Genomic DNA, 25,745 nt, shown 5'->3' on the forward strand with positions numbered 1-25,745 from the left:
ATTAAGTAGCTAGGCTACACCACTAGGGAATTTCAACAACCAGAACATTTCTCACCCAAAATCTCCACAGTCCAGACTCCCAAAGTGTTCACTATATCCCGGACGAGCGCCCAATTTATGTTACGACCCAGCTCTAAGCCGCAACATAAAGAGGGAGTCGGGACAACAGAGATAACTTTAATCAATAAAGTATTTATTTAAAAGTAACCAAAAGCAATAAATAAGCATTACCAAAAGATGTCTAGGGGAAAGTAAGAGCATGTATGCAAGTGTGTTCATGTGGGTGCACATGCCAAAGTCAGTATAATGTTCCAAGATAGAAAGAACATGCTAGTGGGAGAGAGATAACCCAGAGGTGCCTGCAACAGAATGTGCCTAACAGAAAAGTGCCAAAATCAAGAGAGAGAACAACCCCTTAAATACCCACACACCTTCACCAGGTGTGTATGATTAGCTAATTGGGCAAGCTAGGGCTGCACTGCCCATGCAATGGCCATGTCAGGCCTGAAGGGGCACAGGGGGTCGTAACACTAAAAAAACCCACCAAGACGATAGAATAATTGAAACATTCTTACAGGTGATCTAGTATATTTAGTGTTCTCACCAATCTAATATTGACCATCAAATGTCCAATTGCCCTCGTTTAGGAGAGGAAGGCATTCAAAAAGGCATTAGAACAGTTTGATAATGTTGGAGGTTATTGTGTATTGGGAATATAGGATAGTATTTGATCATACAGTTTTGAATGTTAAAAGTGAATAAACTTTTTTGAGAGGTGGATAAACTAATAAGAGGTGGGTAGGCCTAAACTCTATTTCTGAAATTTCAGGTGGATGAACTGCGTTTACTCGCGTTTAGCCTCCACTACATCCTTATTTGTGCTCATAGGCCTATTCCCAGCTTCGTAACAGAAAGGTAATATTTGACTGTAAGCTATACAATGTAGGCTATAGATATTTTATATCATATATAGCCTACACAACCAAGGGACGGAAGTTATCCTCTGAAAGCAGGGCATCTTCATATTTAGTGTTGCGTCTGAGTTGCGTAAAGAGGTGCAGAGCGCGCACCTGTTTGCTTTTTTTGACTGGCAGTGCCCAAGATCAGATGACAATACGTGAGTTGAATAATGTAGGATAAAATATAAAGGTAAGCCTAAAGCAAACAATAAAGGACAATGTTTAAGCCATTGGACATCATTGAAAGAAAATGATAGCAAAGATATGTTTTGTAGGCTAAATCAGCATATTACCATGGGTCATGTTGGAAACGTACAGTAGCCTACTGTACCATAACGTACAGGATTATATAGGCCTAGAGGTCTTTCCTTCATAAGCTAGGCCTACCCATTTTTTTTCTACAAAGTAGGCCTAAACATACGAAATGTTGATTATTCACATTACTGCAAGCAAAAGGAATGAAAGCGAGCAGAGGACAATGGACATGGATGCATACGATCTCTTTCCAGAAAGCTTTGCTGGAAAAAACATAATTAGTTAAGCTATTCGAACTGACGCATATAGTTTACATCAGATGGCATAGGCTAGGCCTATACAATGTTTTCAATATATAATTTTACATAAGCTACAGCTTTTAGGCCATTGATTTCATTAAAACATATGCTAATGATATTGATGAGGGGGTGTTTACAAGGCGGAGACCTAAAAGCATCCGTCTGCGCACAAGTTGACGTTCATTTGTGATTTATAATGGGCACATCTGGAAGGGTGGCGTACGCACGTTTTTTGTGCGTACGTTCGTTTTCTCTGAATCACACGTACGATCATTTCAGAAATTATCTAAGATCAAATGAAGGATGGTTTCTACGCAACCCTTTTATAAATGAGGCCCCAGGGCCGTAGTCATCATAGACATATATTCAGAAATTACCAAAATGTCCCTCCAAATATACGGACATAACAAAATAAATAAAGGGGCAAAAAACGCCAGGAAACCATCAATCACCAGAAATGGTCATTGACAAATGTAATCAAACGCAAATAAAGCACTTAATGAGTAGGCTAACCTAGTTCCAAAGAGAGTAGCCTATACCCCTAAGTGGTTTGTCCTGGTGGTTTTGCGTTTTTCGCTATCAAAATCTTCCATTTACTGCAGCATAGGCCTACTGCGGCTACTGGCTGTGAACAATATCGCAAAAGCTACCGGTAGGCCTGCAATTCTCGCAAAACTTGCTGGAAAGGTGTAGCACAGGCTAAGGAAACCCCGTTAATTTTTGGAGCCGATCAGACTCCAAAGGGAACTTTGAAGAATTGTCCATGTCGTAGCCTATTTTCTCGATAGCGAAAGTGAAGTGCCTGTTTAGTTTAAAGGAAATTTCCGGTTTTTAGCACTTTAAGGCCCTTTTCTGGTTTGTTTTGGATGAACTAGAGTGGTGGACACCGAAATTTTGACGATTGGTCCTGTCTCGACTTTTCTGACTCGTTTTAATTCGCCTTTTCACTTCTCAGGGTGGCTGGCAATGGGCATACTGTAGTAGGCTACTCAAACATGTCCTAAAACAACCCTTAACGTTCGTTTTCAAAACTGTGCAACTCACCGAGTGGTTAGTGGTGTTCGTTGATGTTCCAAAACAAGTAGTGGAGCGAAATACAGTTTCTGTCGTCTTTTATTTGGCATTTTGTAAAATCCCATTGATTTCTGTTGGAAGACTCATTGCATGCTGCGCCACTGTCTATGCTTCAGGTTCAAATACGAATCATACATTGCGCCGATATATTTGCTTTTAATAGTCAACGAAGTCCACTAACCACTCGGTGAGTTGCACAGTTTTGAAAACGAACGTTAAGGGTTGTTTTAGGACATGTTTGAGTAGCCTACTACAGTATGCCCATTGCCAGCCACCCTGAGAAGTGAAAAGGCGATTCAAAACGAGTCAGAAAAGTCGAGACGGGACCAATCGTCAAAATTTCGGTGTCCACCACTCTGGTTCATCCAAAACAAACCAGAGAAGGGCCTTAAAGTGCTAAAAACCGGAATTTTCCTTTAAATTATGAATTTGTGCGTGCCTGCGTCATTCATTTCTTTCACATGTCTTATAACATAAACATACATATGCAACTAGTAATGTCAAAAATGAACCTGTTTAAAAGGCCTCTTAGAAATGGGAGTTGCATCTTGATTGTTAGATTACGCGCAGTTTGCGCACTCAATCGCGCATCCATGCAGGCAAAACGTACTCAGATGTGGCGACAGCACACAAGAAAGAAACGTTTATGCAGCGGTGATAGTCTACAGTTAATGTGAATCGCGGACAATAACCATAAGGAAGGAATTTGCACCTCAATTCACCAAATAAAGACTGTGGTAGCGTTTATGTTGGCACAAAACGTAATTTCTGTCAGAAACCAAGTAGGCTATAATGCATGGGGTAACGTGAGTCAGACAGAAGAGGGGCCTGTCTAGCCTGCTCCTTAATCCTGTCCCTTTCAAACTGTTAAAATTGTGTGATAAGTCGCCAGTATAATAAAACAAAATCCCCCGGACCCCAGTGTTATTTTTATTAGGCTATGTCCAAACCTAGCGTCTAAGCCTTAGTTAAAAAGGTGCGATCGAGCATTCAGCCATTGCTGTGTAATGTATGGTTATGATTTTGCAGAGCTTTGTCCAAAGCGACACTATACAAAAAGCAACATAATATTTAAAATTTAACAGGGAACAGATTAGAATGTTGGTCAAACTATATTAAGGAGAATAGCATAAACAACAATGTCAATTCAATCAATAGCCTAATAAAATAAGCAATGAAAATAAGGGAAAAAGCAATAATAAACAATAATGTCCATTCAATCAATAATATAAAAAACATTGACCTGGTAAGACTACATTAAGGAGAATTAATCATCAAATTAATCGACAGCCTAATGGAAATAAAACAATATTACACAAACCATAAGCGTAAGTACATGTTGAACAGGAATGTCTTTAGACCCCTCTTATACGACCCAAAACTACCACAGGAACGGAGAGCACTGGGCAACTCATTCTACCAACATGGAACCACTGAGGAAAAGAGTCTTGAATTAGACCTGGTCGACATAACAGATGCTCATCAGAAGACCGCAGTGGGCGGTTGGGGATGTAGGCCGCCTTGATTCTTGAATTAAAATAACTAGGAGCAGGTCCAGTCAGTGTCCTATAGGCCAAAGTGAAAGATTTAAATTTAATTCTGGCTACAATAGGTAGAGGTTAACAAAGATACTCCCCCCCCCCCCCCCCCCCCCCCCCCAATTTGCCCCCCAATGTTGATATCATGACTAAGGCCTTGATCTACACAGACAAACATTGTCATTCTCCAATTTAATTAAGGCTATAATAAAGACGCAATATCATATCCCCATTGAGGTACGTAATCCCTGCGCAAAGGGAAATGTACAAGCCATAATCAGCCAAATCATAATCAAGCAACTACATCGGAGCTTATCAGCATTATGGAACGTTTTTATGGACAGCATCAGAGGAAAAACGTTGTAAAAGGTTGTATCAGCGATAGCGGGGATACGTAACTTCTGTTGATGTTCAAACAAAACAGAGCGCTAGCGCTACTCCCTCCCCCTCCCTCCCGTGCAATTAAAACTCTCCTAAACGCGCATCTCGTCGGTTATTGGTTGAAACACTCTATTTTGCCTTTGAGTGGGTTGCCAATAACCTGACTCTCGCCAGATGAATTTCGTTCCGCCTAGCTCCACTCATCCATCTGGAACCGATCCATTGAAGTGTTGCTTCAGAAGGCTGGGCCTAATCAAAAAATGCTTGCATATGATTGAATAAGCCACTTGTCCGTCATCTATTGACGTGCTACTTCAACCACTCACATCGAAGCCAACCCGTGACGCTGATAACAGTCTCACGGTCGCTTCTACGCTATGTCACATCTATGAAACTCCCGCCCTGCGTCCTGATTGGCTGTACCATAAAATCGGTTGCAGAAATCACTCTCAATGGAAGAGGTCCCTATGGCAAGCGATTTTATCATTTACCCGCTAAATTTGACTATCTGGAATTAACATTGTAGATATCAACAACGTCTTTCTGACTAGTCGCAATTACATTTTGGATAGTTGGAATTGTCATTCAAGATATCTGTAACGTAATTGTGACTAGTCGAAACGTCAGATGGAGATATCTGTAATTTAGTTTTGACTAGGCAAAACTGAATTACAGATATCTGTCCTCACGTCATTGAAAACAACATTCAACTCGTCACACATCTTAAATGGCAATTGCCGATATCTTTAATTCAGTTTTGACTAGGCAGAATGAAAGGTGAAGATATCTCAAACGTCATTATGACTAGTGCAAATTATTGTGCAAGACGTTGCTCTTTAGTTCCGTAGCAGAGCCCGTCTAGATTTCTAGGCTAGAGCCCATCTACTTAGACATGCAGCTAATTTCCCCTCCCCAACATAATCGAAGAAAAAGTGGGCTTATTTCCTTATTTCTATGAATGGAAGAAGAATAAGCAGGCTGTAATGTCGTAGCCTACATAAATTAGTAGGCCTAGGCTACTAAATTCACCAGCACCAGCTACAGGAAATTCTATTCATAATGGTGTTGGCTGTAATCGAAAAAATCAAAGCAACATTGAATCATCAATTCTTGCTGCCAGCTTCTGTCTTGCATAGGCTGCAGCATTAAAAAGACGATTAAAAACTCCTTCGCCCTCTGCTGCTCTGACATGGTGCTAATTACAAAGTTAACAGTTAACAGGTGCTATGTGATTTGATGATTTGAACAACAACACGCTCTTCTCCCGCCTAAAGTGGGATGCGGGCCTAATTTGCATAGCAATACAGATATCTCTAACGTCATTTCGCCTAGTCAAAACTCTAATTCAAGATATCTATAATTACATTTTGACTAGGCAGAATGAAAGTTATAGATATCTCCAATTTCTTGATAATAGATATCTACAATCAAATTATGACTATCCCTAACTCCAGTTTGAGATATCTACAACGTCATTTTGACTAGTCAAAATTCCATTTACAGATATCTACAATGTCATTTCGCCTAGTCAAAACTTAATTCAAGATATCTGAAAAGGAACATGTAGATATCTTGAATTGAAGTGAATTAAAGATATCTTCAACTGGAGTTATGACTAGTCAGAATCAAATTGTAGATATCTCTAACTGGAATTACAGATATCTACAATTCAATTGCAGATATCCGTAATTCACATAGTGGATATCTGCAACTGAATTGTAGATATCCGTAATGATAAACCCCATAGAAATGAATGGCAAATGTGGCGTCATTTGTCCTAGGAAGAATGTCTTTGTGGATATCTGAAATGACGATTATGGATAGGAAGAATTCAGTTGCGGATATCTAAAATGTTCGTTTTGACTAGGCAAAACTGAATTACAGATATCTGCAATACATATCCAGTCAAGGTCATGAAGAATACATTTTTCTAATTGGACAGCCCCAGCTGCTTCCTGTGTGTGAGTGCACGTGCATGCACGTTAGTGTGTGGTGTGAAACCATAGGGTACTGTACACTTAGTCTTGTTTGTGCACTCATTCTGGATAATCTGGTGTGGCACTTTAAGCCTGTTTTTCTCCCTCACTGCAAAATCCACAGCCAAATTGTTCTAGTGGAATTTCTTTCAGGAATGTCATTAGTGAGCACAAGCAAAGGCCTATGGCACGTTTAAGCCAGTGTATAACACACTGTAGCCAAATCTTTCCTCCTTATACGTGTGTAACAGATTAGGGAAGAACTTGTTGAATCTTCCTCAATAGGGCAGAGTAGAGATTTTCTCATATGACATTTGGCCTGTTCGGTCCTAATAGTGATCACCTGAGCTTATGAAAGACGAGTATTAAGTATTAAGATTGCCATCTTTTATTACAAACCTCCTTGACAGACGTCAGACTTAAAATATTGACATTACATATTCCCATGAATCAAAATATTTATTACAAAAGAAACATCCCAAATAATTAGCCAACAAGAGCTGATGAAATTATTCAAAACTGATAATAATTTAAGAACTCATTGGGAAAGTGCTGTGTTATGTGAATACATTTAAAAGTCTGCCATTTCCCATTGTGAGGCCCATGCCTAAGAAACAGTGTAGAGCAAGGTGATTCAGTCAAAGCCACTAAAAATATATTTCATAACATGTCATTTATTCCTCTAAATACTATATCTTAACTATGGTGGTGAAGGTCCCAGCATGTTTAATTTGGCAAGTTAATAACAATAGTGTCTACTGACAAGCATACTGTCTACACTGCTCCAAAGGAAAATATATACAGTACATTATTAGAAGGGCAAAAGCCAAAGCCTCTTACCACCAAAGACACATGGTATTTTGTGTCACAAAATTGTGGGCACAATTGTGGTATCATGGATAAAATTGTAAATGGTAAATAAATTATGTATCTTTGACACTGACATTTTGATACATAAATAAGGGACCTGCAAAGAAAGTAACAGACTGAGATCTGCTACTCAGATGTACATGATGGACACATTTGTACATGCTGTTTTCAAACAGAAGGGACACAAAAGGTATCCAATGATATGTCGCCTTTGAGGCCATGTCATAAGGGAGAATACAGAGTATGCTGAAAGTATGGCGGCATATTGAATAAGAACCATTTTACTATGACTGGAATGGAAGATGCAAGGGTGGACTGCCTCGTGTGTGACCACACTAATGGAGATTATAGATGCACTGTCCCATTAGCAGAGTTTGAAAAGAGAACATCCTGCTTCTTGCTGTGCCATGATGGGACAGTGTACACTAAACATCTCACAAGCACACAAAGACAAGGCATTCCCCACTCCCATCCCAAGTGTAAGGCAGTCTGACGCAGAGGCCCCAAAGACACAGCAGTAAACAGCACACATGAGACAGAAGGAGAGGAAGGGAATACAAAGAAGCAAATCATGGGGTTGAGAGAGGAGGAAGGGAGAGGGACATAGGGAGGAGGATGTGACAAGACGTGGCACGGTTCAGTGATGAAAAAAAATCCCACACATTTTTCTTCCCCATCTTGGGAAAGCAGCATAGCCAAAGACTGCCATAGGACACTTAAGCATCGCTCCAACAAGTTCTTAATAGCATATGTAGTGTTCCTGCATGCCCCTTCCAAAAGCTAACCTTCCCTTCGCAGTCTGTTGTTCATTCAACAGTTACTGTTTCATATCATATGGACAAGGATGACCCCAAAATCAAGGTAATAATAATGTCAAAAATAAAGGCAAAATATAATATTGTACATATTCAGCAGAAATAAAATCCTATGTTGATGACCGTGTTACTGCTGGAAGCCTACAAACCGCTAAACACTGAGATGCAGCCACAGGTCTTAGCTGTATGAACAATGGACCTTTGATGAGAAGATTGTTCCCTTGTGGAAGAACATTCCTTGCTCACAGATTTGGCAAAACTCTGGGAGGAGATGAGGCCAGCATGTGAAGAGCTGGCATCAGAGTTTGTGTATGTGGGGTATGGCAGTGTGGCGTCAGCGCAACTGCAGAATGGCTTCATGGGTAATTAAAAGCTCAGTTGATAAAGAGACCAGGGAACGGACTGGCCTCATGGTGTCAGGTGGATGAGGGGAAAGGAGAGAGAGAGAGAGAGAGACATGAGAGGGCATGAGAGAACATGAGTGGAGACTAGAGGAGAAGATGGTGAGAGAGAGAGAGATGAAGAAAACCCCTGATCTCAATGAAGTTGCAGTGGCTGGGAGTTGGGAAGGTTCTCATACCTGGTCTCCCCCACTACACAGCAACGTGCATCTGAGTGAGTATGTGTGTGTATGTGTGTGTGTGTGCACATGCGTCCATGTTTTATCCTTGTATGTGTGGACAGCAGCCACGGTGAGGGCGCCCTCTCGTCCAGTCTCTGATCTGTCCCTGGAGCTACTCCCTCACCGTCCAATCCAGTCCCGCCCCGTCCCATATCACCCCCAAACCTTCTTCCTCCTCTCCTCGTCTGCTTAACCCTTCCACCTCTCTGCTGCTCAGTACAGACTCCAGTCCTGCCGAAGGCGCGGGAAGGAGGAGGGTCCGGTGGAGGAGGATGACGAAGAGTTGAGGGTGTCGGCGGGACCCAGCTGCTTTCCACACGCGCACATTCAGTCCAGCTTCTCCTTCTGCACCAACTTGGGCGCGTCCACGAAGTCGCGGCCGTTGAAGAGGATGACGCCAGCAGTCACAACACTGGCCGTGCCCCAGAACAGCACGTAGGCCAGCGTCTCTGTCCATGTATCACCTGTCAATCAAGTGGCATTATGCAGTGACTCAACAGGCCCCACACAGAGGTAAATAGGCTTGAGGTTTACTCTGTTAAGAACACTGCATATTACAAGAAAGGAAAATACCTGCATTCACATGAAAATCTAACAACAAATACCATTTGACTAAGCAGACTGGAATGTTCATCTTTCAATCTGTTTTTAAACAAGCTGTACAGAGCCTCTTAAAAATAACATTCTGAAATTTACATAGATTTGAGAGAAATTATTATTTAAAATCAGACGCATTCTTACCTGCCATAAGGAGGCATATTATGCACATAGAGAATGCCACCACCATAATAATGGGCAACTGAAAAACAAAAATGCAAGTTTGTCAAGTCTGGAAAATGTCACGTCAAAACATGTTTTTTCACCCTAAACTATGTCTTTGATATTTAATCTCTCCACCTAGCTCTTACCGTAAGGAACTTCCAGTCTTTGGGCTCATGAAGTGGTGTGCTCATGTCCACCTCATCCACCGCATAGTTACCTAAGAAAAGATCTATAGAGTCCTGTCAGAGAGACAAAAAGAAAGCAGAGTACATATAAGAAAGTATATAAAGGATATCTTTTGTCTTAGGCTCCAGCCACTGCATCAAATAACATACAGTTTCTCTCAGCATCCAATACACACAACATAAATTATATATTTATACAATATACTATTTATAGATAAATGTATACATTATACTATTTATAGATAAAATGAAGGTCACACAAAAATATGCAATCACTGCCAATCACTTCCATGCTCCATCACTATGTATGCTGACCTGTCTGAATCCGTCAGAGAAGTTGTTCTTGTAGTATCTGATCATGGAGTTCCAGCCGTCCATCAGGAGGCCCACATGGGTTCTCCTTCCTGTCCTGCAGGTGGGGATGGGGATTAGAGGCAGATGTGATTATATGCACCACTGAAATACTGCTTAGCCACATGATAAGTCATCACTTGGGTAACATGTATTCCTGATCATATCCATCACATATAAATCCAATATGTACACACAGCATATTCACACAGATGCAGACACGTACACACACACACAGATGCAGACACCCACACACACACAGACACACACACACACACACAGATGCAGACACCTACACACACACACACAGATGCAGACACCTACACACACACACACAGATGCAGACACCTACACACACACACAGATGCAGACACCTACACACACAGACACACACACACGAGGCAGCACTGTCTGTAGTTTTCGAGCAGGCTGATGAATTCAGTTCAGTAACTTTCTTATCCCAAAGGGAAACTTCAGTCAGGTACACAGAATAAAACGTAGGGGTGTCACGATTTGATTCAATTTTCAATCTTTTTTAAATATTATTATCAATGCAATCCTTATGTTGTTCACTTATTTTTTGGACTTTTCCTATTCTGTTTCGGGAGCTTTTATTTTGAAACCACTTTTTATTTTGAAACCGTTTCAACCGTGAGGTTGTAAACAGAACAAACATTAAACATAAATGTGAACATAGTGAAATAAAACAACACAGAATGATAATTTAATTGTTTCAGCACACTCGCAAGGTATGGAGACCCAAGGTTAGTGTTCATTAAATATGCACTTATCAATGTGCATTTTATGCCTTAAAGGAACACGCCACCCAATGTCAGTAGTAATATATGTTCTTACCTTAACTTTCACGAGTTGAGTCATACCTCTCCCGTGTCGGTACGTGCACTCAAACGCTCTGGTGTGCGGCTGGACTGTGTTAGCATGTTGCTATGCTAGCGGGCTTTGACGGGGACTAAGCGTAGAAGTAATCAAAAACATCCACGTTTTCCCGACTTAAATACAGTTGCACGAGTAGTTGATAGAAATGCTACGGCCACGCAACATGAAACGTGGCGATTTTCCAAGCGAATAAACCGGAGAACTACAATGTGTGGCGCAATAGCACTTGGGAGTACTTCGACCTAGCGTAGTAGTATTGTTAACACCTAATTGTAGATCCTATCCACCACAGAGTTTAGAATCCATGCTGGGTCGACCCTCAGCCTCTCCCTCCCCTCTGAGCGAGAGAGAGGCACACACACTAGAGATGCGCTGATGGGCTATTATTTCAACCATAACTGCATAGCAAAACTTATCAACCATCAGCCATCCATCAGCACCAAAGTTTTTTGAACAATTTTCAAAACCGCACCCGCCCACCATCCGCTGGTTGTTTTAATGTAGGCTATATGGGTGATGCAGCGCTGCTGACGTGAGGCTAGAAAGCCCTTGCCTGTTCTAGAAAGACTGATCTAATGCAGCAAATATATTAAAAGGCTAAAGTCGTACATTGGCTATGTTGTAGCCTATCCCCAGAATATCAGCAGCAAACTCAGTCTCTGTCTCGCAAAACAGTCTCCAAATAAAACGCACATCGGCCTGTTGCCTATTCTGCCAGCTTGTGACAATATATCGTCCAAAATGCTTGATTGCATTGCATTCTCCACATTTTTAGCTAAATTGTCATGTACCACATCAGCATTTTTGTTCAGTGAATCTTTTGTAAATTGCTTTACAATTACCGTCGGGCCTATAGGCCTATTGCCTGGCTTGCCTCAGCTTCGGTCACGTCCTTTTACAATTTTATCATTGTAATAAAAAACGCAATTTGCCACATAATTTCAGCATGCTCCTGGCCTACTAATTAATGCCTATTGTACTTTATTTTTTGCAAAAAGAAAGAAATCCTTGATAAAATAACAAGTCATTCACATTATAGGCTACTTTACACACTGTTATGTCAGGTTGACTGACAAGCCTGTTCTGAAGACTCCCATTCATTTTGACTGCACGAGCGCGTCTTTTTCAGACAGACATCGCAATTCATTTTATAGCAGGCCATCGGACAAATATGACGCCTCGATATTAAAGAAACTCCGACTCCATTCATTCTGAAAGTCCACCGCACAACAGTGCAATGTGCATGTTCACATTTTTAGTAACAACCGCCAAACTTGCTTGCTTGCCTTACACATCTAAGTTTTCGAACTATTTTTCTTACCTTCTTTTTCCGCTGTGGATGTTATTGAGTTTGTAGAAGTTTTAGCTCTTACGTTCTGAACATCTCGCACTGCCATCGCCCGATGTCATTTCTTAGTCATATCACTCTCTGTCTCTCTTTTAAATGCCTATTCCCTGAATATTAGGCTACAATTATGTGTTTTATATATAGGCTAATATCGAAACAAAATAACCCATGGCAGTCTCATCTAGGATATAACACAGGTTGAAGTCAATGTCAAGTTGGTTCTATTTAGGGAGGTGAATGTGTGTAAACATCTGTAGATGACTCAGAAATGACATCGGAAGACAAGGAGTGAATAGTGGCAAGAGGCAAGCCGAAGGCTGCTGACAAGGGCCCGACACTATTGTAAAGCAATTTACAAAAGATTCACTGAACAAAAATGCTGATGTGGTACATGAAAATTTAGCTAAAAATGTGGAGAATGCAATGCAATCAAGCATTTTGGACGATATATTGTCACAAGCTGGCAGAATAGACAACAGGCCGATGTGCGTTTTATTTGGAAACTGTTTTGTGAGACAGAGACTGAGTTTGCTGCTGATATTCTGGGGATAGGCCTAGCCAATGTACGACTTTAGCCTCTTACACATTAACCATTCTTTTCTCCTGGAGCAGTGGGACATGCTGTTGCGAGGAGCAGTGATGCCCAAGTGATACCCTCACCGTGTGAAATCCGTCTTCAGCGCCCCCGTGCCCGCATACTGTTTGGCACATGCATTGGCATTATCCGCCCATGCTGAATGAGAGAGAGAGAAAATAAGCAACTATAAACAAATAAGCAACTATAAACTGTAATTACTTGAAGGGTGTCTGTCCTGGGATCAGTGATTAGTGGGTGTAACCTCACCATTCTTATAGACCTTCTCAAAGTCGGCCTGCTCCTCGACCCTCTGGCCCACATGTAGGACACCCATTCTCTGCAGGGACCACAGGACAGAGTTGAGGTCAGTGCGCTGTACTGTACAGGCCTACTGTACTCTACTGTACCTTTGTATTTGCATGTCAAGCAGGTGTGACAATACAAATGACAAACAACTGCATCCCACACACACACACACACACACACACACACACACAAGCCCCCGCTGAATCATTTACTGCTCCTGGGATGGCTCCATGTCAAGCCCTTTTTACAACCACATCTCTGATAAACATCACCCTTTAACTCATTGAATGCCAAGCTGTTTTCGGGAGCTTTGTCCTAGAGTGCCAGCAATCTAGACCATTGTTGATGATTTTTGTACAGCCACAGCATATTCTGTGTTATAGCTATGAACACATACAATGGCTCGATTAAAAGGTGAGACTTTAAGCTCTCGGTGGGTGCAAACCGTGTATTTCTACACGCCTCTGTTCCTGAGAAATCCCAAGCTAAACAGTGGCTAGTTTTCATCAAAATCGCTGTTTTTTTCTAGAAATGGAGATATAACGTCTTTCATGAAATATGAAGTGTCGCCTGTTACTTACTTGTGTAAACTTTCCGGGAAGTGATCAGCGAGACCTGGCGAGACTGCCACCTAGTGATAGACCCACGAAAATGGCCTGGTTTTGACCTGACGTGCATGCGTCACTGATTCGACCCAAAGCAGCATCCGAGTTATGATAAAATGTCCAGATAAAATGTCCAGATTGTGTGTTTTCATGAGTTTTCGATCGTCATATATTTCATTTCCATTCATCACAGAGTTCCCAAAATCACATATAAGGTGTGTTAGAGTGTCTAGTTTCGTAATTAAAAAAAAAAGCTAAAAATGTAATATTACGTTTTTGGCACTCAACGCATGGGAAGGAAAAACTTAATATTACGTTTTTGGCACTCAATGAGTTAAGACAGCAGATACTCAAAGTCCACAGGGCCATACTGCCCCTGCCAGACACCCTCACAAAGCACTGCAGGGTCTAGACCAACCTTACTGTTAACACACTTACTCAACTACTTGCACAGTAAACTGACCATGTCACCAGGAGCACCAAGTACAAAGTTTGCATGATTGTTAAAAACACTTCTATGAACTGCTAGGCTAGAAATCTAGACGCACCCTAGCGGCAGCAAATTAAATTTGCTGCCAGGGCTAGTCTAGCAACTCTCCGTTGGCTTGTGAGCTCGAAAAATTAAACTTCTATCAGGCCAATCAAATCGTGTATAGAGTCGTTAGGCGAGCAGAGTTGCAACGGTTTGGCTTGAATCCCCTGCTACTTGAAAACAAATAAGATAATGTTGCTGTTGGCAGTGTGACACAAGTTAAGCTTTTATTAAGTTGGCAAAAGTTTGAACTAGCCAACTAGCTCCGCTGGTGGGACTCATAGCGCTGTCCTATTGCGTGCAGAGAGAATTTGAAAGACAACTGATTACCCCGCCCCTCGGACTGAGCACTGCGAACGGTGAGTGCCCAGACCCTACATTTTAATGGGGCTAATGAACTGCTGCAATTACTGTTCCTTTCAATTTGAATTCATGATGTGCCTTTCACAGTACTGCACAGCTACACACACATTCGGATAGTTCCGGTCCTTTATAATGATTGACTGAATCACGTTCAATGCTGTTGTAAAGTCCAGCACAAACATACCTTGACCGCATTTCGTTCTATATTATTGCACTAACGTGATACAAAAGTAGCTGTATCTCGATGTTGCTTGGCAACCACTCTGACTGAGGAAATATCTTTCTTGGCGGAAAGATTATTATCTATGAATAAGTTGTTACATTTCTCGTTGCTGTGCCTTTATTAGTAACCGTTTTAGAAAAGCAATAAGCCATTTGAGTCCATAGGTCAGTGGTCCCCAAACTACGGCCCGCGGGCCGGATACGGCCCGTCACCTCATTTTAGGTGGCCCCCCAAACCATGTCCGTGGTATATAGTATCCGGCCCGCACTGGAGTACGACATCGTCAAACTATAACCTCCGTAATTTCCCCCATTCATTCTCTATGGCGGGTCTTAACAGTACACATGTAATACTCTTTTTGTAGGCCTACCTGCAAACAATGTAAGAGGCCTCTGCTGACTGCATCAGTGCTCAAAGTATTCTAAAAATGTATCAATTAATTGTTAATAACTAACTAACTTTCTGGTATAATTATTTATATTTTTTATTCACTCGTTCAAATGTTCATACAGAGTTCACAAAGTGAGTGAAAGTTAGAATGGTGGTCATTTCAGATGTTTCTGCCACCACTTCATAAAACTCATAGTTTGAGAACTTTAAATTATTTGTAGGATATTGCTTGTTCACAACTTGAGCTGTGTATGCAAAGTTCAGAGTTCAAAATATACTTTTGGGACTCCGTGCTTATAGTTTTGAGAATGCTATTATTAGTATTATTTCATTTGAGCTACATTTTACACTGATATGGCATGATGGCAATATAAACACAGATAACAATGGTATTAAATTGCAATAGCCTATAGATTAAATGTAATGGAATATTCAACTAAGGTAGACTGCCTTTGTTCACAGCGCTAAGCTATTTATGGTTACTGATATACTCCGAGTCTCTGGCCCTCTCTTAGAGCCAGGCATAGTGAGCTGGCCCTCGGAAGAAAAAGTTTGGGGACCACTGCCATAGGTTATACTGATTGTAGAACAGCTAAGGAGGGTTTTACTCCGCTAGCGCGTCGTGCCTAACAATGCCCCTTATGTGTTCTAAAATCAGTGTAACCTATGGCCTCTCGGGGCTTATTGCTTAAATGACCTGCGCCTCTGCGAAAAAAACAAATTATCCCCAAAATAAGTTAAGAAATAAAGCAAAGGCAAAGTTATGTTGAAGGGGGGCTGAAGAGAGAAGTAAATGTGTGAGCAAGAAGGTCGTCGTGGGAGCGTCACCTGTAGCTGCGACTGGAGGGAGCGGCGGGCCAGGAGGCTCTGCACCACATTGGTACGGTCCAAGCAGTCCATGCAGTTGCTGCGGAACGTTCCCTCTTGCTGAACAATCACAGAGCCATCGGCATCCACCAGGAAGTAACTGCGGAAGTGATGAGATTAGTTACCATCACCAGACAAGGCAATCACCTCACTAAATGCACCAGATCTGTGGAATGCTGAAGACTGCGTAAATGTGTGAAGGTGGACAAATTTTAGGTTATATCGTACAAAGCCACCAAAAGTTGGGTAATGCATACCCAAATTCATCTTGCATCTCAGCCACCATGTCCACCAAAATCTGCAGGCGATGCCACCTCATCCGACTGCACTCTTTATGGAAATCAAATGCTATATACCTACAAGGGAGACAAGCAGTGCAGTTAGCCAGGGAGGCTATGATCAGCAAATACAACATGTTTCAGAGTAGAATCCACAGGCTCACTTACTTCACCATGCCATTCCCTAAACTGGACACCATCTTGGAAAAGGCAAGTTCCAAGGGTTTTTCGGAACCTTTCTGATTAATCTAGAACAGGACAAATGTATCATTCCTTTAGAAAAGTTTTTTTTAATAAATCTTACTCTTTATGAAAATTTAAGTATAGACAAATACAATGAAAATAATTTGTCGAAGACTTAAAAAGAATATAATTTAAATGGGTTAAAAACACCTACCAAGTTTAAAATCACTTGTTTCCCATATGTGATGATCTGAGAGTCAAAATGCCTTTGGAGAGCATCAAGCTGAAAGGAAACAGGAAAAAAAGGAAGAAGATAATCATTACTTACAGAGATTCTCTGGATGGAGGCCATTATATATCAATTAAAAAGTGTACATAAATTCACCAGTGATACATAGGGAGCGGTCATCTTACATGGTTGGTATTTTTGCTAATCTGTGGTTTGGGCTTGTATTTGAGGTTTGGCCTTTGGGACCAGTAGAAGGGAATGGATCCTCGAGTCTGTGCAGAGGAGAAGGGGAGAGGGACAAGTTATAAGAAGTTATAAGAAGTTATTAGACCACCTAACACCTGTCCGAGGAACTGCAAGGCCAGACAAGGTAACTTTATACTCAAAGAGAGGGCAGGAGTTAGATAACCGTTGTAGTTAAATCTCTCATTAAACCCCAAACGTAAAACTTCCATTAAACTCCAAAGGCTAAAAACACCTCATGGAAATAGCAAGGGAAAAACTACATTCTTTATAGCTTGGATGTTCTAAATGCAAAGCTACTTGAACATGTGTACGTGTTCTGGTTGGGCAAGTAATCCATTCCTTTGAAAAGAAGACTAGCATTGCAATAAGATTATGCAGAGTCTTCTGCATAATCTTAAATGTGTAGACATAAGTGCTATGCAGAATCTTAAATGTGTAGACATAAGTGCTATGACTATTAAGCAATAATTAAAATATTCCACAACAGGGGCTATCTATAACTCACCTGCACAAATGAAGCTTTTGAGCCATTGTACTGAATGATCTGTTCTGTTTCCACAAAGTTGGCAGCATGGCCTTCAGAGTCAATGCCTGAATGAGGGAGAAGTTAAATAAAGTTATGTATTATGTTGTCATAAAGTTATGCTAACAGCATATGGCAGTAAAGATGAAAGCTACTGAGCATAGCTTTATGTGTACAGTTAGTCTTTGTTGTATCCCGCCCAGGGTGCTGTCTTGTCACTCTTTCAAATGCCCTTTAAGGGCATGAAAAGACAAAAGCTCTTACTCTGGAGTCAGGAGTCACTCTCTCTCCCTTAATTGCTGTCTATCTGTGTTCACCTGAGGATGTTACCACTGACCTCTAATCAATAATATATTCTCTAATGGTGAATTTTGTGTTTGCATTACTTCTACAAATAGACTGGGCATAACACATATTACTTATTAGCAATGAACTGGGAGGTTCTGAAATGTAGGGCTATAAGTCAAACCATGCAGGTAAAGTAAACAATGAACCAGTCACCTCGCACATAATACCGCACTCCTGCTCGGAAACAGCTCCTCCTGGAGATGATGTTCCAGCCGAAGATCTTGCCGTTGATACAGCAGGAGTGCATTGTGATGTCTGGTGGGATGGAGCGGGTTAAGGATTTTCTCAAGCCATGAAAGAAACTTCCTAGTAGTATTTAAACCAAATGCGGTAGCATTTAAACCAAAACGTGGTTCATCAACGTATATAAAACTTACAGAGGAACTTAAATACAACAGTAATCACTTCAGGCGGAAAACCATGAAGTTTACTAGCCTGGGTGCCATTCCGAACTTAGTCCCGCCCACAACGTTTGAGGTCGGGAAGTTCGGTCTGGCATTGATCAATAGTGGCGCGAGTATGCTCGCCCAAATACTGGCGGGCCAATCAAATTGTCAGGGCGGGCTTTATACGATGATGGACAGATGCTCAACAGTAACGTAATCCACCACGTCACCAAAGAGCGCTTAGGTTGAATTCGTTTACAACCATAGATATAGTGTATATATCTATGGTTTACAACAACGATGGCTGCCGCTGGAGAATTGAGATGTGTAGATTCTGCTATCAGGTCTGTTCTAGAAGATATCGACAGCGAATTAATTTTAAAAGAGGAACAGAGTAACGGGATCAAGGCATTTGTTGATAAGAAAGATGTTTTTTGCCGAAGCAACTGAAATGGGCATCACGGCGATGCAACTCGGCGTGCTCGACGAGGTGGATATAGCCAGCGGTCGTTGCCAGGTCCTTTTTTGAAGCCCGGAATCCTGGCTGCTGAACAACAAGTGGAGGGACATGCTAGGCTCCGATGTTTTTCAAGCCAACGTAATGGGTATCGTCATGGACGAAGTTCATCTAACTTACAAATGGTAAGAGAGTCTAACTGTCTGACTTAGTAAATAACTCCCAATGTCGTGATATGAATCCCATGTTGTAAACATAGTAGCCTAGGTATCGTTGTACGTTCGCTAACTCAGACTTGGTACAATCATAACGTTAGTGTGATTGTAGCGAACTAGCTGTTAAAACATTCTAATGTAGGTTACTGTTTTATTTCTATCAGTGGTCAGGCTGCAAAAGGGCAGAAGGGCATTTGGGTGTTGCTTTATGTACTCAAGCACCATACCCATATTGGTAGGCTAGTCACTGTACCCCTTATAAGTGATGTATTCTTTTTAGATGTCAGTACAGTCATTAAAAAGTACTAAATTATACTACTCATAATTTCTTATTTTTACTGTTACTTATTGGTTGCTTTTTGTACTGCTATATATTCCAGGTACACCTGTGCTGACATTGACCGCTTCTGCTGATCGGGAATCCAGAGCCAGGGTTATGAAACAGCTTCAGATGGACAATCCAATAAATTTGGCCCTGAGCCCAAACAGAACAAACATCAGAGTGGGTCTGATTAAAGTACCTGGCCATACACTGGAGTGCCTACACTGGATTGTGAGGGATGTTAGTACAAAGCTTGACCCAGCAGTTAAGACGGTACTTTAATGGAGTCACTAGTTGTCTGCGGAAAGCTTTGTACTGCCATTTTGAGGAACACACCACATCTGTTGATCTAGGACATCTGTGCTGCACTCACTGCCATTCTGTTTGTTCTTGTGAACCTGAAGGTTGTGGGGAGCTAATCCCCAAATATGAACACTTTCAAGGGGAGGTTTCATCACACCACAAACACAGAATAGTCACACCTAAGGGCACACTTTTGATCAGGGAACTGTTACAAACTTACAGGAGTAGTTTACTTCAGGACCATAAAAACATACCACTTTACACAGTCGACACAGCCTGCACTGGTTTTGGAGATGAACTCATTGATCAGTTTTAGAACAGTGCACACAGATATTTGACCTGGACTTCATTATCCATAATCTCCCTACATACAAGCTGGAACATGCAAAAGAGATACTATGAATTATGCATGAGGTTTTTGATGACATCGAACAGAGTCAAACTAATTTGTTTGATGACTGTTGTTCAGGATGACCGTGTTCAGGTTGACATGGATTACACTGGTTACTTTGACGAGGATGAGGATGATAAGATACAATCATCCCCAAGTAACTTGGAATCAGGCTTGTCAATGTTGAAGATCTCAGGCTAGCTTCAAATTCAGGCTCAAATTTGTAGCTTCAGGGTCCTGTTGTTGTGCAAATGCCTTTTTTTTACCTCTGTTACATTAATATTTTTGAATAAAATTAAAATGGTTTATACTTCTCTACTGGTTGGTGATGTTTCTGCATTTAAAGACAAACAATAAGACATGTCAATAAAGATTTTTAATATCTACACATAATAGGTAATGTTTGAAGATATACGCTGAACTTTGAACATACAACCAATAAGAAAACACAAAAATGTTTTCAAGAATGTGGATACTACTAAACTATTATATGAAAACAATTAATTACATTGTCATTTACAAAAACCAATATTTACAAATTACCATCACCATTTACATTTCACATTTACTTAATTATTTAAATAGGCACATTTTGCCAGTCCATTATTTTCTCCTGGTAATTCAGCTTTGCCAATATGTTTCTCTTGAAATTCGGGAATGCATGAGACTGCCTGCCTGGGTGATTTTTGTTGGGAAAGTTGTGTCTCCCTGAAAACGTTTACCAGTGTTAAAACGTCCTGTTCTCGGGCCACATGATGAATGCCAGCCGGCCTTGTCAGCTCCAGCTCTGTGTCCGTTTTGTCCATTAGCTCTTTGACGATGCCAATGGACCTACTGATTCTGGCTGCTGACATTTCTGACATGTTTGGTCCCAATCCTCTCATAAATGATTTGAGAAAATTGTTTAGGTGTTCCAGGTGGAGGTCAAGTGGATGGAAAATGGGTGACAACCTGAAATATAAGTGAACACATCAGTGTGAAGAATTACAGTATAGCCTAATAAGTATAACGTGCATTGACAATACATTGGAAAATACAGACTGTTAAATATGGTGACACCAGATGCAATTGCTGAGCAGGTCAGAGAAGCACTGCCCACCCCCCACAGAGGTGCAGAGCACAGAAGTGGGGGTTGGATAACATGCTAGTCCATTACAAAATGAAGTTTCTACATATTGACAAAGTGACAGAGGCCAACTTACACATCAGGTACAAGTTTATCCTGGTAACATTTGCTCACACTACACTGAAATTCGGGCTGGCTTCCAGAATACTAGGCATGTCAAAATATGACTAGATGATTTAATCATAGATAGATTTCACGGAAATGAGGAGTGTGGGAATGCACAGTGTTTATCACATTGGACAATAATCACGACTCACTATTAACTCATGTGAAACGTGGCAATCGAGGTTATTCTCATAGTCATATCATAAGAAGTAGAAATGTATTAACAAGCTTACCTCTGTAATGCTTCTTCGCGTTTTTGTACCGGTTGGAGTTGACGGATTGGGGCAGAACTTCTTCAGAGTCCGGGGCGTCTCTGATGCCTCAGATGAACACGGTTCTTCAGGCTGGTCTCCTTCGTCTTCTGTCCATTTTTTAAACACGGGCATGTCGCGTTCCAACCGTGTTATAAAGTTCTGACAGGACCGACAAATGCGATGCGATTTGTTTGCAGTGTTGTGTTGTGGAGTTGTAATCCTAAACGGATAACTTGATCGTATATGCATTCACCTTTACTGTTTCTCTCAAAAATGAGGTTCGTGTGTTGAAGAACTCCGTGTATCCTTACATTATTTTTACACCTGCGAAAATCGCTCACATTTTCTTCTTCTAGCGTGCAGTTGAGTTCTGTTGACATCAACTATGCGTCGCTTAACATACGTCACACACTCCGTTGCTCTGATTGGTTGTAGGTCTATCCAATTGAGTGCAGAGGCATTTTTTTCCCTGGTTCGTTTGAAACACGCCCCATAATCACAGCTCTATGGAGCAGTATCAGACTCAAATTCTGACTAGAATTGAGTATGACTACGTCAGGCTAGAAGTTTACCAACTCTTCCAACAACCCACTCATAAAACAGATGACCATGTCTGAGAACTAAGGAGCCTATGAGACATTGTAAACATTTACATGTTATTGTTATAGCTCTTTACCGACACCAATCTTTCAACAGAAAGCCAACTCATTTCCCCCATAAAATAGGTTATTGTCCTTGATGTACTATTCATTAACTGATAAGGAACTAAACACAGAATCATAAAGCTAAATATAAGTCTTCTAAAAGCCTTAATGAACTTGTGGCTCAGTGCCACGACCATGGCAGAAAGCAACAGAGCCAGATTTGTTTTGATAACACAGGAAGAGAAGCAACAAAGGACTGCATATACCTCAGATAACACATGAAAATGCACACAGCATGGTGAAACTAGATATAGTAACAAACCGGAATACTCACAATAACCTAAACCTATGTATTTCTGCAGAGATCTTTACATTATATCACCGAAATGTCTGTTGAGCATTAGAGAGTACCACATTTTAGGAAGTTGTTTGACTGAACTAAAGACAGCAGCTTTCACCATGTTCAGGCCATGGCCCAATAGTGTAAGTAATCCTGATGCTCTGCCTCCCCTCAGTGGCTAGAAGGCCACACTGCATATTCTCTGTTAGCTGTTACAAGTTTTGCCTTGTAAAATGCCTCCTTTTTGGGTATCAATAAGCCTGTATGAATGATAAATAATTTTCTTCAAAAACATCAAACAGTAGTTTGGCAACATTAAAAGTAATTAGTGTAACAATACTGAAGGATACAACCATGCACCACAGGGTAGGCGAACTTGTGTAGCTGTGGAGAGGGAGACAGAACAGCAGTGAAAACAGTTAACTCCATTGACAGCCCATTACCTTTGTAACTTTGTGTGTACAGTCAACCCTGAGTCCATATACTACCGAGATCAGTGTTGACGTATGTAAACATATGATGGTATGGAAAGCCCCTAATGGACACACACACACACATCGTCACTAGCTGGTAACAGGTACTCAGGGGATTACAGGGGGTTCTCTTCTCACCTCAGGCTGAGTCATGAAGTCTCTCAGCAGATGTCCATTCCACACAAACCTCTGGTCCGCCTGCAAACCAAACATTGACGTGACTACATGCAAAAACTGCATTACGGTGGCCAAGTTTTACACACGGCTGTAGCTCTTTAAGTATGTGTGTGTGTGTGTGTGTGTGTGTGTGTGTGTGTGTGTGTGTCTCACTCTCTCTAGCAGGGTCATCTCCTGAAACTCGGGGCTGGTGTTGGCCAGGCGCTGCAGTGTGTGGGTAAGGTCATAGTCTGTGGCGAAGTAAAAACCGTCTGTGTTCAACACATTGTTGATCATGGACAGGAAAGTCTTGTTGTCCTGCATCTAATAGTGGGACAAAAAGGATGAACATGTATTTATGTAGACCACCTTTTAGGCTGTGCTTGCCAATAATAATGAACAGATCCCATCACACTGACAGGGCATCTTTTGCAGGTATGGCAATATTGCAACTGCAGTAAAGACATAGACTTTTCATTAGAATGTAATTACATTGTCCCGTCTTCAGACTCTGGCAAAGAGGAACAACCTGGCTTCGGAAAGTAAAAAAATCCTACGAAAAATTTGTTTCAACCAATCATTAACTGATCCTACTTAATTTAACAACACTCTTCAGCCAGGTACAGTGGGCATTACTTCAAATAAGCCAGCTTCCCTCGCGGTCCGCGCGTAACATCACTTGGGATCAGGCGACTTTAATTTGTATTTTTCCAGTGACGCTGCAACAACCCAAACAACCGGCAGTTGTCTCTTGTGAGCAGGGTGTCTCGTTAAAAGAAATGGAGCCCGGAAAACCCTACACAGACTTCACTACAGACTTTAGCAGACTGGTTTAGAAATAATTTAATAGCCAGAAATATGCCTGCCCTGCCCTAATAAAGAAATATTTGGTTAACTGCGAGTGAATCCTGTTTGCAGCCGTAGAAGAAACGCAGGACGAATGAAACATTCCGGTTTTCTCCAAGTGCAACAATGATAGACAGACATCATTTGGACAAAATATAGAGCATATTAACCTCCGTTGCTCAGCCAAATGCCTTCCTGTTACATCCTGTTATCACGGAGTTACAGGCGATAAACGATTTTTGATGGTCACAAGATTACTTCATTAGCGGTTTATTTTTTTGATTAAAGAGTGTTTTTCATTTAAAGGTTTGACTTTGTGCTTATTCAGTAGAGCATTTAGTGCTCTGCCCAATCCCAGACGTTCACATTGCATGTTTGTTTGTAATGGATGCAACCGCGAGAGACGGCAATGAGTTGTTAACAGACATGAACCAAGACATAAAGCCCAGCAGCAATCTATCTAAAATAACACATACTTTAAGTACCATTTATGATATGTTGTCAAATATTGAAGTTGTGGGAAGTTTACATAATTTAAGCTGTAGGATGTTTCATTCGTCCCCCATGCTGTTTCATTTGTCCCAGCCAGGAGGGACGAATGAAACAAAACACACGTTCGACCTCTCCTTAAATAACTCTTGAATGGTTTTGTTCAGAGCTATACATGCAACTGTATTTGACAAAGTATGCATGTTGCTAGTGACAAAATATTAACTTTCAGTGTTTTACGATGTCTTTGTCATGGGGAAGTGTTTTTCCCCATGCATTTATTCTAGGCTACTGTCAGTGACTGCCGCGAGAGAAGCGGGTTCTGTGTTGCGTTCATTTCAGTGACTGACGCGAGAGAAGCGGGGTCTGTGTTGTGTTGCGTTAATTTATTTTCATTGGGCATACCCTGCAGTGCCGTCCACATCTCTTCGGCACAGCAGCAGCAATGGCAACTCTTCCTTGAACTGTTCAATGGTGTTGCTAAGTAGGCCGAGTTAGGCCTATAGGCCTAAATCAACATTGAATTAGTTATTGGATGATATTAAAAAGAATCAGAATTATTTGTGGTTGAGCTGGGAATTTCAACTTGGTGATCAAAAAGTTTTGGATTTCATGTTGACCGCGACTTCAGAGCAAATCTAAACCACAGGCTCACGTTAATCTAATGGGCTTTGAGACATCTGTTTTGTCTTGTGACAAAGTCTCCTGGTTCAGTTGTTTCCAGTTTCATAGAAACGAGGGTGTTACATTTGCAGTAGCCTAACTACAAAATCCAACCTAATAACGACCCCCACTCACCGGGGCTAGGTGGAAGGTGTTACAGTAATAGCCGATTGGCATAGCCTACAGTGGATTAGGGTTGTCAAAATTGCTCAAAAATGACGTTCGAATTTTCCCTCTAAAATAAACACATGTATTCGAATATATTGGAATATCTAGGCTATATTATTTGCGCATTATGTCAATGACGCGCGTCACGTCATCTGTTTTTAACTTTTTGGAAACTTTTGAATTAACTGAAAGAATATAAATATTTTCCGTTAGTTTTGGAAGTTTATTTTTATGTAGCCTACAATGGCCAGTTCCAACAAAGCCGAAATGACTCCTTTTGAAACAATGAGTGCAGGCCGTGCATTTGTATGGTTATATTGCTTGACAGGGGGGGATCCCAAGCAGCTTTCAGCCATAAGGCTACTTTGAGAACATTTCCTAATTCACCCGACACTGATATTCAAA

General features: G+C 41.2%; 1 protein-coding gene and 1 long non-coding RNA gene across 2 annotated transcripts in view; one reads left to right on the forward strand and one right to left on the reverse strand.

Moving 5' to 3' along the window:
* Positions 1–6,854: 6,854 nt before the first annotated feature.
* sacm1lb (SAC1 like phosphatidylinositide phosphatase b) overlaps positions 6,855–25,745 on the reverse strand; it is a 41,494-nt gene continuing 22,603 nt past the window's right edge. Inside the window, exons 5-20 of the mRNA XM_076280600.1 lie at positions 23,349–23,498; positions 23,157–23,216; positions 22,896–22,929; positions 18,156–18,257; positions 17,637–17,722; positions 17,071–17,157; positions 16,871–16,939; positions 16,642–16,721; positions 16,453–16,551; positions 16,157–16,295; positions 13,177–13,246; positions 12,993–13,065; positions 10,052–10,145; positions 9,698–9,790; positions 9,531–9,588; positions 6,855–9,253 (exon numbers count right to left, since the gene is read on the reverse strand). Of these exons, the coding sequence (XP_076136715.1) occupies positions 9,117–9,253; positions 9,531–9,588; positions 9,698–9,790; positions 10,052–10,145; positions 12,993–13,065; positions 13,177–13,246; positions 16,157–16,295; positions 16,453–16,551; positions 16,642–16,721; positions 16,871–16,939; positions 17,071–17,157; positions 17,637–17,722; positions 18,156–18,257; positions 22,896–22,929; positions 23,157–23,216; positions 23,349–23,498 (1,431 nt within the window). The 3' untranslated portion in view covers positions 6,855–9,116. The remainder of the gene's footprint in view (positions 9,254–9,530; positions 9,589–9,697; positions 9,791–10,051; positions 10,146–12,992; positions 13,066–13,176; positions 13,247–16,156; positions 16,296–16,452; positions 16,552–16,641; positions 16,722–16,870; positions 16,940–17,070; positions 17,158–17,636; positions 17,723–18,155; positions 18,258–22,895; positions 22,930–23,156; positions 23,217–23,348; positions 23,499–25,745) is intronic.
* On the forward strand, positions 18,437–20,386 carry LOC143119239 (uncharacterized). Its single transcript, XR_012986265.1, has 2 exons — positions 18,437–19,030; positions 19,441–20,386. It is a non-coding gene; the product is annotated as an uncharacterized LOC143119239 (long non-coding RNA).

The sequence above is a fragment of the Alosa pseudoharengus genome, unplaced genomic scaffold (genome assembly GCF_046254945.1).
Source record: "Alosa pseudoharengus isolate Yale_2024_CS ecotype anadromous, Long Island Sound unplaced genomic scaffold, YU_APseudo_1.1 YU_APseudo_1.1_scf_12, whole genome shotgun sequence".
In the NCBI taxonomy this organism is placed as follows: Eukaryota; Metazoa; Chordata; class Actinopteri; order Clupeiformes; family Clupeidae; genus Alosa; species Alosa pseudoharengus.